The 17,536-nt window shown below is 62.8% G+C and overlaps 2 protein-coding genes across 2 annotated transcripts; one reads left to right on the forward strand and one right to left on the reverse strand.

Moving 5' to 3' along the window:
• The first annotated feature begins 2 nt into the window (after window positions 1-2).
• LOC137858065 (antigen WC1.1-like) lies at window positions 3-4,819 on the forward strand. Its single transcript, XM_068685488.1, has 12 exons — window positions 3-773; window positions 905-1,222; window positions 1,296-1,610; window positions 1,688-1,990; window positions 2,099-2,419; window positions 2,497-2,811; window positions 2,882-3,190; window positions 3,307-3,648; window positions 3,771-3,923; window positions 4,023-4,118; window positions 4,198-4,284; window positions 4,429-4,819. Exons 1-12 carry the CDS (start codon window positions 722-724, stop codon window positions 4,590-4,592), a joined length of 2,775 nt encoding a protein of 924 aa, XP_068541589.1. The 5' UTR covers window positions 3-721; the 3' UTR covers window positions 4,593-4,819.
• A 3,523-nt stretch (window positions 4,820-8,342) lies between these two features.
• Window positions 8,343-16,847, reverse strand: LOC137857561 (antigen WC1.1-like). Its single transcript, XM_068684227.1, has 12 exons — window positions 16,665-16,847; window positions 13,261-13,276; window positions 11,924-12,244; window positions 11,153-11,503; window positions 10,724-11,044; window positions 10,332-10,646; window positions 9,953-10,261; window positions 9,495-9,836; window positions 9,217-9,372; window positions 9,045-9,140; window positions 8,879-8,965; window positions 8,343-8,733 (listed from the first exon to the last, which is right to left on the reverse strand). The coding sequence occupies exons 1-12, from the start codon at window positions 16,845-16,847 to the stop codon at window positions 8,570-8,572; spliced, it is 2,661 nt and encodes an 886-aa protein (XP_068540328.1). The 3' UTR covers window positions 8,343-8,569.
• Between the last annotated feature and the right edge of the window lie 689 nt (window positions 16,848-17,536).

Raw genomic sequence — 17,536 nt, forward strand, 5'->3', positions numbered from 1 at the left:
CGGAGGGCGCGCTGCAGGGGGGAGCTGCAGGCCCCGGGGTGCGGGGAGCCCCCCGCTGCTCCCCACCGCGGGGGCTGCGCCTCAAGCATGGCCCGGGGCTTGCACAGCACCCGGGGGGGCCGCAGCCCCTTGGCAGGAGCCCTGCGGGTCCCCTGGGCTGCGCCTCAGCTACCGTTGGAGCATCCCCGCTGCTGCTCAAAGCCACGATGCTATCGCCAGCAGCGCAGGTGCCCCAGCAGCTGCGTGGGCTCCGTGCTGATGCTGGGGGCGTGAGTGGGGAAACAGCCCCCATCCCACCCCTGCTGCTGCGAGGGGCCACGGGAACGCACCTGCACTGAGAGCCCACGCCACCGGACACTGCCGGGGCTGGACATGTCCCTCCTGCATGACTTGAGGTCAACGCGGGGACCTGCTCTCCTTGGGCACAGCCCCAACCCCAGCTCAGGGGGACACAGGAGCCAGGCTGGCTGCCTCCCCTCGGGGACATTTGGGTGCTGAGCCCCAGCGGGGAGGCGGGGGGGTGCGTGACGCCAGAAGCGGAGCCGAGTCTCATATTTGGGCACGGAGCAGGTTATTGGAGGCTGGGCCCCGGCAGGCAGCAGATAACCCTCCTGATAGCGGCTCACAAGGTGCCTCCGCCGCCCCCATTGGCTCCTGCCAGCGGGGGCTGCCTATATATCCCCCTCCCCGGCGCGGGGCTGCGTCTGGCACTGGGGGCAGGATGGTGCCTGCCAGGGCACTGGGGCTGCTCCTCTGCGTGCAGCTCTGTGGGGGTGAGTGCTGGGGCTGGCCATGGGGCAGGGGCAAGCAGTGGGGCAGGAGTTGGCCATGGGAAGCTGTGGGGAAAGGAGCAGCCGTGGGGCAGGCGTCCCCCGGGCTCAGCAAGGTCCCTGGGGTTGAACAGGCAGCGGGGAGCTGCGGCTGGTGGATGGAGGCGGGCGCTGTGCCGGCCGCGTGGAGGTGAAGCACGAGGGCGAGTGGGGCTCCGTCTGCAGCTACGACTTCGACTGGGACCACCGGGGCGCCGGCGTGGTGTGCCGGCAGCTGGGCTGCGGCGCGGTGGCCCGGGCGTCCCCGTACGCCCCATTTGGGCAGGGCAAGGGACGCATCTGGCTGCACCCATTCTGTCAAGGTGGAGAAACTACCTTGCAGGAGTGCCTCCATTTTGGCTGGGGCAAGCACTTCTGTGACCACGACTGGGACGTGGGGGTGACCTGCACAGGTGAGGTGGGGTGGTGCTGGGGATGCTGTGTTGGGATTCCCAAGTCCAGGACTGAGTCCTGTACCCGGTGCAGAGGCTCTGGAGCTGCGGCTGGCGGCTGGCAGGGGACCCTGTGAGGGGAGAGTGGAGGTGAAGCTGCGGGGTCAGTGGGGCATGGTGGTGGACGACTCCTGGGACATGGAGGATGCCGAGGTGGTGTGCCAGCAGATGGGCTGTGGCTCAGCTGCTGGTGCATACCAAGGTAACAAATTTGGTCAGGGAGATGGTCCTATCAACTTAGCCTTTATCAACTGTGACGGGACTGAGAAGGCCCTCTGGGACTGCAAGATTCGGGGTTGGGGACCCTATACCAGCCCTACAAAATACGACAGCTCTGTGGTGTGCCAAGGTGAGTGCTGGGGACATGCGGTGCTGCAGGGAGCCCCCTCGTGCGCATCCCCCCCAGGAGCCCTCCTCTCGCGGCAGGGTTCTCCCGTCTGGCCGGAGGGGACGGCGCCTGCTCGGGGCGGCTGGAGGTGCGTCAGGGCCGGGCCTGGGCCACCGTCTGCCACGGCCACGTGGACCTCAAGGCCGCCCAGGTGGTGTGCAGGGAGCTGGGCTGCGGCACGGCAGTGGCCGTCCCCGCTGCCGGCCATTTTGGGGCAGCAACGGGGCCGCTCTGGGACGGCGCCTTTGAGTGCAACGGCAGCGAGCCACTCCTGGCCAGCTGCGCCCGGCGGCCGACCCACGGCCAGGCCTGTGCTGGCCCCGCTGCTATCGTCTGCTCACGTAAGTGCTGGGGCCGGTGTCCGGGGGGCCGGGGCAGCCCCTTGCAGCATGGGGTGCCCCGGGGGGTCCCTGCCCTGCCATCCCCCCAGCGCCCTCTCTGCGCCGCAGCCTACACCGGTTTCCGTTTGGCGGATGGCGGCTCGGGCTGCGCCGGGCGGGTGGAGGTGGAGGCGCAGGGGACATGGGGAGCGCTGTGTGCCAGCGCCTGGGACCTGTGCGACGCCCACGTCCTGTGCCGCCACCTGAGCTGCGGCCCTGCCGCCTCCCTGCCCCCAGGAGGCCATTTCGGGACGGGCACGGCCACGGGGCCGCTGCGGCGCGATGCCCTGAGCTGCAGCGGGAGCGAGCGGCACCCGGGCGAGTGCCCCGTGGCGCTGCTGGGGGAGCCCGCCTGCCCCCCTGGCCATGCCGCCGCCGTCAACTGCTCAGGTGGGTGCAGGGGCCACGGGGACCCGTGGCAGGCGGGGAGCAGCGCCCGTCCCCACGGCACGGCCGGGCTCTTGCAGGCGCCGCTGAGCCCCTGCGGCTGCTGGACGGGGAGAGCCGGTGCGACGGGCGGCTGGAGGTGGCCACGAGCCCCGGGGCCTGGGCCCGCGTGGCTGCGGGGCCGGGGGACGACCGAGCTGCCTCGGTGGCGTGCCGGCAGCTGGGCTGCGGTGTGCCAGAGAAGGTCTACGCTGTGCCGGCCGCCAGCTCGGGCCCCGTGGAGCTGCAGGAGCTGCGCTGTGCTGGCAGCGAGGAGCTCCTGGCGCAGTGCAACGCCTCGGGGCCTGCCGCAGCGCCCGGCCACAGCCCCCCAGAGGCGGCCGTCGCCTGCTCAGGTGAGTGCGCCAGGAAGGGCCGCGGGTGCCCAGCGGGTGCCCCCAGCCCCATGCTGGCCCTCCCGTGCAGGCAGCCGGCGGCTGAGGCTGGCGGGCGGCCCCGGGCGCTGCGCCGGCAGGGTGGAGGTGTACAGCGAGGGCACGTGGGGCACCGTCTGCCAGGACGCCTGGGACCTGCCAGATGCCGACGTCGTGTGCCGCCAGCTGGGCTGCGGGCGGGCCCTGGAGGCGCCCGGCTCGGAGCGCTTCGGGCCCGGCGTGGGGACGCTGTGGCCGGGTGCCGGGGGCTGCTCGGGGACGGAGGCGGCTCTCTGGGCCTGCCCAGCCCCGGCACGGCGTGGCTGCCGCCGGGGCGGCGGTGCCGGTGCCGTGTGCTCAGGTAGGTGAGCACTGTGATCCCTCAGCTGGGTGGGGAGCAGGCCCCGCTGCCCGTGCGGTGCGCGCTGCCCCACCTGTCCCAATGGTGCCGCGACCCCCCGTCCCCTGTTGTTGCAGGGCTGCTGCGTCTGGCGGGGGGCAGCAGCAGCTGCAGCGGGCGCCTGGAGGTGCTGCGCGAGGGGACGTGGGGCCGCGTGTGCGCCAACGACACCAGCCCCGCCACAGCTGCCGTTGTCTGCCGCCAGCTGGGCTGTGGCAGCGGGGGGAGGCTGGTGGCCGTCCCCGCACAGGGCTCGGTCCCCGCCTGGCTGGGCTGGGTGCGATGCCAGGAGGGGGCCCCCTCGCTCTGGCGCTGCCCCTCGGCGCCCTGGCACCTGCAGTCCTGCGGCCCCGAGGGGGTCGCCCACATCGCCTGTGACGAGGACACCGAGGACACGAGCGGGGCCACCAGCACTGCAGGTAGCAGCTGCTGGCACGGGGGTGCTTGCCCAGGTGGCTCTGCCCGTGCCCACTGCCCCCTGCCCCCTGCCCCTGCTGCCGTGCGGATCCCAGCCTCACGTTGCCCCTCGCCATCCCTGCAGGTGCCAGCAGCAGCAGCAGCGTTGCCCCACTGACAGCAGTGTCGGGGAGCGTGCCGGTGCCCACGGTCCTGTGCGTGCTCCTGGGGACGTTGCTGGGCCTGGCCCTGGCAGCCCTGGCTGTGCAGGCACACCGCGCACGGCTGCAACGCCGAGGTGGGCACTGCCTTGGGGGTTCCCCTGGTGCCCCTTTCTGAGTCTCCATGGGGTGTGGGGAACAGTGGTCCTGCCATTGCAGTGTGTACTTCCTTACAGACCCTGTGAAAGCCACGTATGTCGGCGCTGAGGTCGTGTACGAGGAGCTGGATTACAGCCTGATGCCCGAGTACCAGGAGGTGCCCAGCCACACAGGTGGGAGCACGGTTGTCCCCAGGGCCTGGGGCTGTCCCCATCCCTTGCCGAGCACCCAACACCACAGTCTCCACTGTAGGCTCCCTGTCCGAGGGCTCGGGAATGAAGCTGCAGGATGACAGCTGGGATGGCAATGACGAGGAGCTCAGCCCTGGAGAGGCCCCAGGTAGGGGAAGGGGCAATGAACAGAGACTCAAAGGCATAAGGGTCAGAGGAGAGGGGCTATGACGGAGCAGTGGTGCTGGGGAGATGAGGGCACACGGCCCTTGCGGCTGCGTCCTCAGCCCCGGCCCCTCCTTGCCTGGTGCAGCCCCCCCGGCCCAGCCCGGGCACGGCCACCCGGATGGCTACGACGATGCTGTGGCCGTGCCGGAGGAGCCCCCCGCTCCCCATGGTGGGGGCGCCCCGGTGCAGCCCCGCGGGGACACGGGCTATGACGACGTTGACATGGGCACCCTGGGGACAGCGCCGTGAGGAGGCCCTGGGGACACGGCTGCAGGAGGGGGCTCCAGCCCCAGGGAGGACTGGCCCTGCCCATGGGGTCACCCGTCCCTGCCCAGCCCTCAGCACGCTGCAGAAACGGCTCCATCGGCCTGCCCGCACCCGTGGCCCAATGTCACGCCAGGCTCCTTGTGAAGTTTTTCAGCATGGCCTTTCCCTTCGCAGCACTCCTTCCGATTAAAGCCCCCTAGTGCTTGGAACCTCGCTCCCGGCACCATTGTGTGTCTCTCTCTCTCTCCCGGGTCCATCGTCCATCCCTCGGGGCCATGGCGTAGAGCTGGGCCCGCAGGCACATCCCCATGGCTCTGGGCAGGCAGGAAGGATGGGGAAGAGCCCAGGGCCCAGCCCCGGGACCTTCCTTTGGCCCCAGAGCTGCACGCTCTCCCTGCCAGGATAATGTAGAATGATAGAATCATAGCATATCCCCTGTTGGTCTCGATGATCCATATGGGTCCCTTCCAACTTCTTCCACCACACAGGTCTGTTATAAGTTGTCCCCTTAATTTTTCAGAGAGCATTGTATTAACCATAGAAAGGAATTTATTGAGTAAGCCAACAGCATGCAAAACTGCGCTGGGCGGCAGGGAAGTCTCAGCTCCGCCAACGGAACGGATCTCACCCCTGCCAGGGTCCCTTTTTCTATCTTGGTAATTCCAGGATTACGCAGCACATCCTGGTATATTCTGCGCCTGCGCGCACTGTTGCTAGGGGGTCGTCTCTGTCCCTCTGGTGGTCGTGAAGATGGAGGCCGTAGTCTTCCTCGGCCTTGTAGTTCAGCTTTTTTTTTAATTTGGTCATGTTGGCCCAGCGTGAGACGGGAAGGCAGGATGTTGATACACTATTTTAGCAACAAGACAATGAACAAACATTTATTGTGTATTACAAGGTCTACCCTAGTTTTTGGCCATGTGAGTAAACGCACAGTCCGTGCACTGCTTAAACTCCCACAGGCCTGGTGCCGTGACTGCTTCCCTGGGGAGCCTGTTCCAGTGATTGACCCCCCTCTCGGTGAAGAACCTCTTCCTGATGTGCAGCCTAAACCTCCCCTGCCTCAGCCTGACACCATTCCCGCGGGTCCTATCACTGGTGATTAAGGAGAATAGGTCAGCGCCTGCCCCTCCACTCCCCCTCGTGAGGAAGCTGTAGACCACGATGAGGTCCCCCCTCAGCCTCCTCTCCTCCAGGCTGAACAGGCCCAGTGCCCTCAGCCGCTCCTCATGCATCTTCCCCTCTCGGCCCTTCACCATTTCGTTGCCCTCCTCTGGACACTCTCCAGCAGTTTCATGTCCTTCTTGTCCTGTGGTGCCCAGCACTGCAGGGAGTGCTCAAGGTGAGGCCGCACCAGCGCAGAGCAGAGCGGCACCAGCACCTCCCTCGACCGACTGGCGATGCCGTGCTTGATGCACCCCAGGGTATTGGCCCTCCTGGCTGCCAGGGCACACTGTTGGCTCATATTCAGCTTGCTGTCAAACACAACCCCCAGATCCCTCTCTGCGGGGCTGCTCTCCAGCGTCTCGTCCCCCAGTCTGTACGTCCTGCCAGGGTTGCCCCTTCCCAGGTGCAGGAACCGGCATTTGCTCTTGTTAAACTTCATGCCGGTTAGGCCGCATGAACAGGCCGAGGGAAGGGCACGGCTCGTGGGGACCAGCAGAAACATCGGCGCGCAGCGTAGTGTCATTGTAGCCACGCTTAGCTTTGCATCTACTCGCGAGAATGTGCTCAGTGCTGCACAGTAGCAAGAAGAACCGCGGTGTGTGGCCACTCATTGCAAATGGTAGAGGATCAAATCCAGGCAGTGACAAACTCGTGCTCCTCCCAGCTGACGGGAGATCCTCAGAAACAACTCGGCCTCGGGCAGTGCTGTGGCACCTCCACAGTGTGAGTGAGGGTCAGCAGCATATTGGCTTTTATGGGAAGGGAAGGGAAGGGAAGGGAAGGGAAGGGAAGGGAAGGGAAGGGAAGGGAAGGGAAGGGAAGGGAAGGGAAGGGAAGGGAAGGGAAGGGAAGGGAAGGGAAGGGAAGGGAAGGGAAGGGAAGGGAAGGGAAGGGAAGGGAAGGGAAGGGAAGGGAAGGGAAGGGAAGGGAAGGGCCAGCAGAGTGATTGTTCCTCTCTACTCAGCCCTGGAGAGGCTGGAACTCAAAAACTGTGTTCAGTTTTGTGCCCCTCACTACCAGAAGGACAGGGAGGTGCTGGAACATGTCCAGAGAAGGGCAGCAGAGCTGTTGAAGTGTCTAGAGAACAACTCTTATGAGGAGCAGCTGAGAGCCGCTGAAAGAGGCCTGGAGAAAACGAGGCTCAGGGGTGACCTTATCATGCTCTTGAAATACCTTAAGGGAAGTTGTAGGGAGTGGGGGTCCGGCTCTTTTCCAAACACATTGGGTGAGCCAAACTGGCCAGAGGGACGCTGCATCCTACATGACATCATGCTAAACAATAAAAATGGAGAGGGTTGGCTGGGGGGGCGCTGCTGTCTGGGGACAGGCTGGGCTTCCGTCAGAGCACAGCGAGCAATTGCTCTGTGCACCACCTGTTTCTAATCTATATACTTATTTATTTACTGCTATCATCATCATTATTTTCCCTTCACTTTGTGTCCTATTGAAGTGTCTCATGACAGTAACCCATGACTTTAACCTATTGTTTGTTTGTTTTTCCTCAGTTCTCTGCCCCATCCCACTTGGGCAGGGGAGGGGAGCCACTGAAGGGCTCTGTGGTACTCAGCTGCTGCTGGGTTAAACGACAGCAACCTGTGCCAACTCCAGCAGCTGTGCTGGAAATTACCAATCACAACCATCATCTGAGAAAAGGAAGAAGCAAAACCCAGAAAGAAACAGCTCACTACTGCCTTTGTAACCACCAAGTATCTTGAGGTTTAGCAGGCTGCTCTCTGTTCCAGGAAGGACAAGGACAGGCGACTGCTGTTGCCTCTTTTGCTGGGATAGGTTTTGCTTTCAGAAACTACTCGCAGAGCACTAATGACAACATTGTGTTCTAACAGGTCCATGTCCTTCTTGTACTGGGGGCCCAAGAGCTGAACACAGTATTCAAGGTGTGGCCTCACCAGGACTAGGTACAGGGGTCCATCACTTCCCTCGCCCTGCTGGCCACACCACTTCTGACACTAGCCCGGATGCTGTTGGCCCTCTTGGCCACCTGAGCACACCGCTGGCTCCTGTTCAGCCGCCTGCTGACCAATCCCCCCAGCTCCCTTCCTTCCAGGCAGCTTTCCAGCCACACTGCCCCCAGCCTGCAGACTTGCACGGGGTTGTTGTGCCCCACGTGCAGGACACGGCACTTGGCCGTGTTGAACCTCGTCCAGTTGGCCTCGGCCCATCGCTCCAGCCTGTGCAGGTCCCTCTGCAGAGCCTTCCTGCCCCCAGGCACATCAACACTCCTGCCTACCTTGGTGTCCTCGGCCAGCTTGATGAGGGTGCACGCGATCCCTTCACCCCAGGGCGGGTGTCGCTGTGAGTACTGGGGAAGGGGAAGCGTCCCTGGGATGCGCGGTGCCCGTCCCTGAATCTGTTCTCCTGGCAGGGAGAGCGTGCAGCTCTGGGGCCAAAGGAAGGTCCCGGGGTTGGGCCCTGGGCTCTTCCCCATCCTTCCTGCCTGCCCAGAGCCATGGGGATGTGCCTGCGGGCCCAGCTCTACGCCATGGCCCCGAGGGATGGACGATGGACCCGGGAGAGAGAGAGAGACACACAATGGTGCTGGGAGCGAGGTTCCAAGCACTAGGGGGCTTTAATGGGAAGGAGTGCTGCGAAGGGAAAGGCCGTGCTGAAAAACTTCACAAGGAGCCTGGCGTGACATTGGGCCACGGGTGCGGGCAGGCCGATGGAGCCGTTTCTGCAGCGTGCTGAGGGCTGGGCAGGGACGGGTGACCCCATGGGCAGGGCCAGTCCTCCCTGGGGCCGGAGCCCCCTCCTGCAGCCGTGGCCCCAGGGCCTCCTCACGGTGCTGTCCCCAGGGTGCCCATGTCAACGTCGTCATAGCCCGTGTCCCCGCGGGGCTGCGCCGGGGCGTCCCCACCATGGGGAGTGGGGGGCTCCTCCGGCACGGCCACAGCATCGTCGTAGCCATCTGGGGGGCCGTGACCGGGCTGCGCTGGGGGGGCTGCGCCAGGCACGGAAGGGTCGGGGCTGAGGATGCAGCTGCAGGGGCTGTGTGCCCTCATCTCCCCAGCACCACTGCTCCGTCATAGCCCCTCTCCTTGGGTCCCCTGTGCCTTGCAGTCCCTACTGATTGCCCCTTGCCCTACCTGGGGCCTCTCTGCGGTTGCTCTCCTCCTTGTCACCATCCCAGTTGTTGTCCTGCAGCTTCATGCCCAAGCCCTCAGACAGGGAGCCTGCAGTGGAGACTGTGGTGTTGGGTGCTTGGCCAGGGATGGGGACAGCCCCAGTCGCTGGGGACAGCCGTGCTCCCACCTGTGTGGCTGGGCACCTCCTGGTACTCGGGCATCAGGCTGTAATCCAGCTCCTCGTACACGACCTCAGCGCCGACATACGTGGCTTTCACGGGGTCTGTAAGGAAGTACACACTGCAATGGCAGGACCACTGTTCCCCACAGCCCAGGGAGACTCCGAAAGCGACGCCCACCTTGGCGTTGCAGCCGTGCACGGTGTGCCTGCACAGCCAGGGCTGCCAGGGCCAGGCCCAGCAACGTCCCCAGGAGCACACACAGGACCGTGGGCACCGGCACGCTCCCCGACACTGCTGTCGGTGGGGCAACGCTGCTGCTGCTGCTGCTGGCACCTGCAGGGATGGCGAGGGGCAGCGTGAGGCCGGGATCCGCACGGCAGCAGGGGCAGGGGGCAGGGGGCAGTGGGCACGGGCAGAGCCACCTGGGCAAGCACCCCCGTGCCGGCAGCTGCTACCTGCAGTGCTGGTGGCCCCGCTCGTGTCCTCGGTGTCCTCGTCACAGGCGATGTGGGCGACCCCCTCGGGGCCGCAGGACTGCAGGTGCCAGGGCGCCGAGGGGCAGTGCCAGAGCGAGGGAGCCCCCTCCTGGCATCGCACCCAGCCCAGCCAGGCGGGGACCGAGCCCTGTGCGGGGACGGCCACCAGCCTCCACCTGCTGCCACAGCCCAGCTGGCGGCAGACAACGGCAGCTGTGGCGGGGCTGGTGTCGTTGGCGCACACGCGGCCCCACGTCCCCTCGCGCAGCACCTCCAGGCGCCCGCTGCAGCTGCTGCTGCCCCCCGCCAGACGCAGCAGCCCTGCAACAACAGGGGACGGGGGGTCGCGGCACCATTGGGACAGGTGGGGCAGCGCGCACCGCACGGGCAGCGGGGCCTGCTCCCCACCCAGCTGAGGGATCACAGTGCTCACCTACCTGAGCACACGGCACCGGCACCGCCGCCCCGGCGGCAGCCACGCCGTGCCGGGGCTGGGCAGGCCCAGAGAGCCGCCTCCGTCCCCGAGCAGCCCCCGGCACCCGGCCACAGCGTCCCCACGCCGGGCCCGAAGCGCTCCGAGCCGGGCGCCTCCAGGGCCCGCCCGCAGCCCAGCTGGCGGCACACGACGTCGGCATCTGGCAGGTCCCAGGCGTCCTGGCAGACGGTGCCCCACGTGCCCTCGCTGTACACCTCCACCCTGCCGGCGCAGCGCCCGGGGCCGCCCGCCAGCCTCAGCCGCCGGCTGCCTGCACGGGAGGGCCAGCATGGGGCTGGGGGCACCCGCTGGGCACCCGCGGCCCTTCCCGGCGCACTCACCTGAGCAGGCGACGGCCGCCTCTGGGGGGCTGTGGCCGGGCGCTGCGGCAGGCCCCGAGGCGTTGCACTGCGCTAGGAGCTCCTCGCTGCCAGCACAGTGCAGCTCCTGCAGCTCCACGGGGCCCGAGCTGGCGGCCGGCACAGCGTAGACCTTCTCTGGCACACCGCAGCCCAGCTGCCGGCACGCCACCGAGGCAGCTCGGTCGTCCCCCGGCCCCGCAGCCACGCGGGCCCAGGTCCCGGGGCTCGTGGCCACCTCCAGCCGCCCGTCGCACCGGCTCTCCCCGTCCAGCAGCCGCAGGGGCTCAGCGGCGCCTGCAAGAGCCCGGCCGTGCCGTGGGGACGGGCGCTGCTCCCCGCCTGCCACGGGTCCCCGCGGCCCCTGCACCCACCTGAGCAGTTGACGGCGGCGGCATGGCCAGGGGGGCAGGCGGGCTCCCCCAGCAGCGCCACGGGGCACTCGCCCGGGTGCCGCTCGCTCCCGCTGCAGCTCAGGGCATCGCGCCGCAGCGGCCCCGTGGCCGTGCCCGTCCCGAAATGGCCTCCTGGGGGCAGGGAGGCGGCGGGGCCGCAGCCCAGGTGGCGGCACAGGACGTGGGCGTCGCGCAGGTCCCAGGCGCTGGCACACAGCGCTCCCCATGTCCCCTGCGCCTCCACCTCCACCCGCCCGGCGCAGCCCGAGCCGCCATCCGCCAAACGGAAACCGGTGTAGGCTGCGGCGCAGAGAGGGCGCTGGGGGGATGGCAGGGCAGGGACCCCCCGGGGCACCCCATGCTGCAAGGGGCTGCCCCGGCCCCCTGGACACCGGCCCCAGCACTTACGTGAGCAGACGATAGCAGCGGGGCCAGCACAGGCCTGGCCGTGGGTCGGCCGCCGGGCGCAGCTGGCCAGGAGTGGCTCGCTGCCGTTGCACTCAAAGGCGCCGTCCCAGAGCGGCCCCGTTGCTGCCCCAAAATGGCCGGCAGCGGGGACGGCCACTGCCGTGCCGCAGCCCAGCTCCCTGCACACCACCTGGGCGGCCTTGAGGTCCACGTGGCCGTGGCAGACGGTGGCCCAGGCCCGGCCCTGACGCACCTCCAGCCGCCCCGAGCAGGCGCCGTCCCCTCCGGCCAGACGGGAGAACCCTGCCGCGAGAGGAGGGCTCCTGGGGGGAATGCGCACGAGGGGGCTCCCTGCAGCACCGCATGTCCCCAGCACTCACCTTGGCACGCCACAGCGGTGTCGTATTTATGAGGGCCTTCGTAGGGACCCCAGCCTTGAATCTTGCAGTCCCAGAGGGCTTTCTCAGTCCCATTACAGTCAACAACAGCCAAGCTGATATTACCTACTGCTCGGCCAAAAAGAGGGTCACGGTATATGCTAGTGGCCGAGCCGCAGCCCATCTGCTGGCACACTACCTCGGCATCCTCCATGTCCCAGGCATTGTCCGCCACCGTGCCCCACTGACCCCGCAGCTTCACCTCCACTCTCCCCTCACACGGTCCCCTGCCAGCCGCCAGCCGCAGCTCCAGCGCCTCTGCACCAGGTACAGGACTCAGTCCTGGACTTGGGAATTCCGACACGGCATCCCCAGCACCACCACCACAACTCACCTGTGCAGATCACCCCCACGTCCCGATCATGGCCGCAGAGGTGCTGGCCCCAGCCGAAGTGAGGGCAGTCCTCCAAGGTAGCTTCCGTCCCAAGGCAGAAGTAGGGGTGCAGCCAGATGCGTCCCTTGCCCTGTCCAAACGGGGCGTACGGAGACGCCCAGGCCACTGTGCCACAGCCCAGCTGCCGGCACACCATGCCGGCGCCCCGGTGGTCCCAGTCGAAGTCGTAGCTGCAGACGGAGCCCCACTCGCCCTCGTGCTTCACCTCCACACGGCCGGCACAGCGCCCGCCGCCATCCACCAGCCGCAGCTCCCCACTGCCTGTGGGCAACCCCAGGGACCTTGCTGAGCCTGGGGGGCGCCTGCCCCATGGCTGCTCCCTGCCCCAGCGCTTGCCCATATCCAGCCCCTGCCCCACAGCCAGCCCCAGCACTCACCCCCACAGAGCTGCATGCAGAGGAGCAGCCCCAGTGCCCTGGCAGGCACCATCCTGCCCCCAGTGCCAGACGCAGCCCCGCGCCGGGGAGGGGGATATATAGGCAGCCCCCGCTGGCAGGAGCCAATGGGGGCGGCGGAGGCACCTTGTGAGCTGCTATCAGGAGGGTTATCTGCTGCCTGCCGGGGCCCAGCCTCCAATAACCTGCTCCGTGCCCAAATATGAGACTCGGCTCCGCTTCTGGCGTCACGCACCCCCCCGCCTCCCCGCTGGGGCTCAGCACCCAAATGTCCCTGAAGGGAGCCTGCCTTCCAGACTGCTGTATTCCTCTGAGCTGGGGATGCTGGGGCCACGGCTGCAGGGCTGGGCTCTGCCAAGGGGCTATGTCTTCCAGGCTGCTCTGAAAGCTTTGGGCCTGGCTTCAGTCCACAGGACCATGCTGTGCCGGCAAGCTGGGCCTCCAGCCCCAAAAGCCCTGGTGGGGAGGTCAGCCCCAGGAGCAGAGTGGGAAGCGGCCACCCCAGCCTGGGTACCAGGCCCAGGGGACATCCTCGGGGTGCCAGAGCAGTGCTGCTCTCCCCGCCAGCTCCTCCGGCTTCTCGCTTTCTGCCCTGGACAGCTCCAGCTCCAGCCCTGGGCAGGACGATAGGACAGGCTGTGGCGAGCAGGTGCAGGGCTGGGCCTGAGCAGCACTGCCAGGCCTCGCTCCACACAACATCGGCCCTTTTGTATCCTCTGGGTTTTTGTTTTGTTTTATGTCTGTTTGTTTATTTTCTCAGTTCTCTGCCCCATCCCACTTGGGCAGGGGAGGGGAGCCACTGAAGGGCTCTGTGGTACTCAGCTGCTGCTGGGTTAAACGACAGCAACCTGTGCCAAGTCAAGCAGCTGTGCTGGAAATTACCAATCACAACCATCATCTGAGAAAAGGAAGAAGCAAAACCCAGAAAGAAACAGCTCACTACTGCCTTTGTAAGCACCACCTATCTTGAGGCTTAGCAGGCTGCTGTCCAGTTCTGGAAGGACAAGGACAGGCGACTGCTGTTGCCTCTTTTGCTGGGACAGGTTTTGCTTTCAGAAGCTGCTCACAGTGCACTAATGAGAAAGGCAGAGCTGTGAGGAGCATTTTCGAAGGCTGCTTTCCGTATTAGGGCATATGATCTGATAGGCAGGGTGCTTCCCCAGAGCAAAGTCAGTGCTTAAACTGATTAACTGCAGCTATTTGATGTTGCTTGTACCTGCTGTCTCTGGGCAGGGACTCCTGTTTTCTCTTACTGACTCCTATGCAGAAGCCTGCAATGCTCCAGCAGCAGCAAAGCGACCACCCTAAAGGAGGGCCCTGGCGTCAGCCAGCTGCTCCCGGAGGAAGGCTGTCCAGAGGTTGGGTGGGAAGCTGCACTCATGAGCCCTGACCCCAGCCGTGCAGCCCCCTGTCGTCCTGCTGGCCGTCCCCCAGCTGCTCTCTGGGCTCTGCGACAGGACACTGCAGGTGGTCGTCAGCCGACCGCACCGAGTACTTGATGCACTGGAGCCTGCCCCCGCACAGGGAGCAATGCGGCTTCTTGTTGGCCCACCCCAGCGCACAGCCCAAGCAAAGCTGGTGGAGGCAGGGCAGCAGGTAGGCCACGTCATCCCGGCCGTGACGACAGAGCACACAGGCCCAGCCTGACGACCCGTCCATGGCCGCAGGGCACTGCAGAGATGCCACCAACTGCAAGAGACTGCGAGGCCACGGTCACTGGTGCAACAAGGGTGGGCGGCAGAGATGCCCCAGTATCCCAGCAGGAAACCCACGGGCCCCGTGGCTGTGCCGTCCCGTGCTCCCCACTGCCACGGAGCCGGGCTGTGGCCCTGGCAGCTTCTCGAGCCCCTCGATCCCCAGGGGAACGTGCCCCCACACAGCTCAGCTGGAGGCTCCACAGCACGACCCGACCGAATCCTTGCTCAGCCCTCCAAGCCTCGCAGACACGCTGGGCAGGAGTGCAGGCACAAGCCAGGCTGGGCTGGGCCCTGCCGGCACCTGGACGTAACCGGGGAGGGCTGTGCAGTCACACTGCCCGCGGTGACGTTACACTGCCCGCGCAGTCCTGGTCCCCAGTCCTGCTCCCCAGATTTTTGGGCCATTATTCCACAGAGCCTTCTACCCTTTCTTTAGCTTTCAAGATGCTGAAATGGTCCCTGGCTTAAAAAGAACTAGTTCCCCGCCTGGCAATACGAATTGTTGCTTAGGAGTAAAAGCTGAGATTCTTTCTGTTATGTGAACAGCCAGGGAGACTCGGCCTCCCTTCTCCATTGAGCTTGGTGCTGCCTAGTCTTAACATTTTCAATACCCAGTAGTGTACCCCAGACTCTTGCATTTTGAGAGGGATTGCACTCCCCTTATATCTTATGGGAATCCCATTTTTCTGTCTCAAGGGTGAATGGTGTAAGGCACTTGTAAATCATTGCAGATTGTCATTGTTGTCCGTTGCCATGTAAATTAAGGCCATGCAAGTACCTTCTACTATTGCTTCTTCCCTTTCATTTGTTGTCTGGTTTCTACCAAATATTACATATTTGGTGAAATGCCTTAAAACAACATTACTTTTAATTAACAACTTTTTTTTTCTCTCTCTCTCTCTCTAGGTCTGCCAGTAGCTGACAAATTAGAAAGGTGTGCTTCTCTCTCTGTCTTGTATAGAGTTAGAGGCAATGCCAATTTAATCCACTACTGAGGCTCTGCAATATTGCAAGTCTATCCTACTACTTCAAAATCAGTGATGCAACCTGAGTTTACGCTAATTAATATTCAGGGATTGAACCAATTTAAAGCTTTTGGACTATGACAATTCTTTGAAAGCATTCCCACTGGTTTATTTTCTCCCTTTACATTTGTCTGCTATCTCCGTCTCATTCCAAGCAGTCAGGACTGGTTTGCTTCTCTGTTCTCTGGAAAAGTTCTCTGCACTAGGAACCATTGTTAGAATCAGAATCCTAATCTAAGAGTATGGCAAGGAATGTTCCAGCAATTCGTGTCAACAGAGGGCTTGAAGGGTAGACCTTGAGTCTCTGATAGCTGGGGATAAGAGAACAAAGGGGTCTCAGAATAACTGCTAACTATTGTGACTATTGCGTGGGCCACCAGGCAAGTCTCTGATATCCGGCCAAGATGGACAAAGGAGAAGGACAAGGACAAAGCCTGGGAGGAAGACTATGAGCCTTCATCACGAGAGACCCCCAGAGGGACCACCGGGGACTGATGCGCATGCGCCAGTGGGAGGGTTCGGAATCCGGGAACTAATTATAATAACACTGCCTATTCTAGAAGCAGTAATGAACATGTATTAGCCTAGGAGCAGAAAAAGCAGGCGTCTGATGTAACATGTGTGCGTGTTGGAGGAGCCCAGACTCCCCGCGCACCCAGTGCTCTTTACTTGCCTTTTATTAACCCCATAAATAAATCTCATAAAGCTAAGTTGACTCGGAATTTGTAACAGTATGATGAAAAGTGTTGCACTCCAAGTTGGGAAGGGGAAAGGAAAATGTTGAGAATTGTACTCAAACAGCTGACTACACCTTTGCGTACACCTTTTAAGGGAAAACTATAAACCTGAGAAGCAACAGGAAGTTTTCTACGTTACCTGCTATGATACCGGGGTATATAATTTAAGTATGATATCAAAGAATGATATCATATCTATAGTCTGCTTCAGGCTGAAAAGTAGCCTGTGCCTCAGGTAGCCTTTTATGCCTTTGCTTTTGTTACTACATCCCTGTAAGTCTTCAAAAGGGAAATGAAATTATCCTACCCAGAAGAAACACGGTCCAGAAGACACTTGAGTTGTTAGGGCCTGCATTCTCACTGAAACCAAAGGCAGGGATCTTACTGACCTGCAGAAAGGGGCTTTAATCTATCCGGGCTTGTTAACTCCTGAAGTAGCGTGAAAGAGACGCGTGTCCTTGTATGTGAAGAGGAGGTGAAGGAACAGCTAGTGCAAGGAACACACAAATCCGTTGCGCCAGACTAATAGGTGGCTGTCTCTGAGCTGGGAGACTGCAACAGAATCACAGAATGATCTAGGTTGGAAGAGACCTCCAAGATCACCGAGTCCAACCTCTGACCAGTCCTCCACTAAACCGTATCACTGAACTCTACATCTAAATGTCTTTTGAAGACACCCAGGGATGGAGACTCAACCACTTCCCTGGGCAGCCTATTCCAATGCCTCACAGCCCTTTCAGTAAAGAAGTTCTTTACTAGAGCACCTCGATGTCCTTCTTGTAGCGAGGGGCCCAAAACTGAACACAGTACTCAAGGCATGGCCTCACCTGAGCCAAGTACAGGGGGACAATCACTTCCCTAGCCCTGCTGGCCACACTGCTTCTTAGGCAAGCCAGGATGCCGTTGGCCTTCTTGACCTCCTGAGCGCACTGCTGGCTCATATTCAGCCGACTGTCCACCATCACTCCCAGGTCCTTCTCTGCCAGGCAGCTTTCCAACCACTCAACCATCTTCAAACTTCCAGATCTAGAGGAACACTTTGGCTGCAGCCTAAAAGCCATGTGTACAGAAGCTCCCCCAAGCCAGCCAATCTTCTCCGCGCGACCTGCCAGAAAACAGCTGTCCTGGTTTCAGCTACGATAGAGTTAATTTTCGTTCTAGGAGCTGTTGGGTGCTATGTTGTGAATTAGGATGAAAACGCTGATGTTTTAATTGTTGCTGAGCAGTGCTTACACTAAGCCAAGGACGTTTCAGCTTCTCACTCTGTCCTGCCAACGGGCAGGCTGGGGGTGCAGCAGGAGCTGGGAGGGGACAGGCCCAGGACAGCTGACCCAAACTAGCCAAAGGGGCATTCCATACCCTCCGACATCATGCTAGACAATAGATAGGGGTGGCTAGCTGGGATGGGGGGTCTGTCTGCTCGGGGATAGGCTGGGCATCAGTCAGCGGGTGGTGAGCAGTTGCATTGTGCATCACTTATTCTGTACACATTAGTAGTAGTAGTAGTAGTAGTAGTATTGTTATTATTATTGTGTTTTTGTTTGTTTGTTTGTTTGCTTGTTTTTTTTTTTTCCTGTCTAAATAAACTGTCTCTGTCTCGACCCACAGGCTTCATTTTCCTATTTCTCTCCCCCATCCCAGAGAAGGAGTGGGGACAGTGAGTGAACGGCTGTGTGGTGCTTAGCTGTTGGCCAGGGGA

This window comes from Anas acuta, chromosome 5 (genome assembly GCF_963932015.1).
Source record: "Anas acuta chromosome 5, bAnaAcu1.1, whole genome shotgun sequence".
Taxonomy (NCBI): Eukaryota; Metazoa; Chordata; class Aves; order Anseriformes; family Anatidae; genus Anas; species Anas acuta.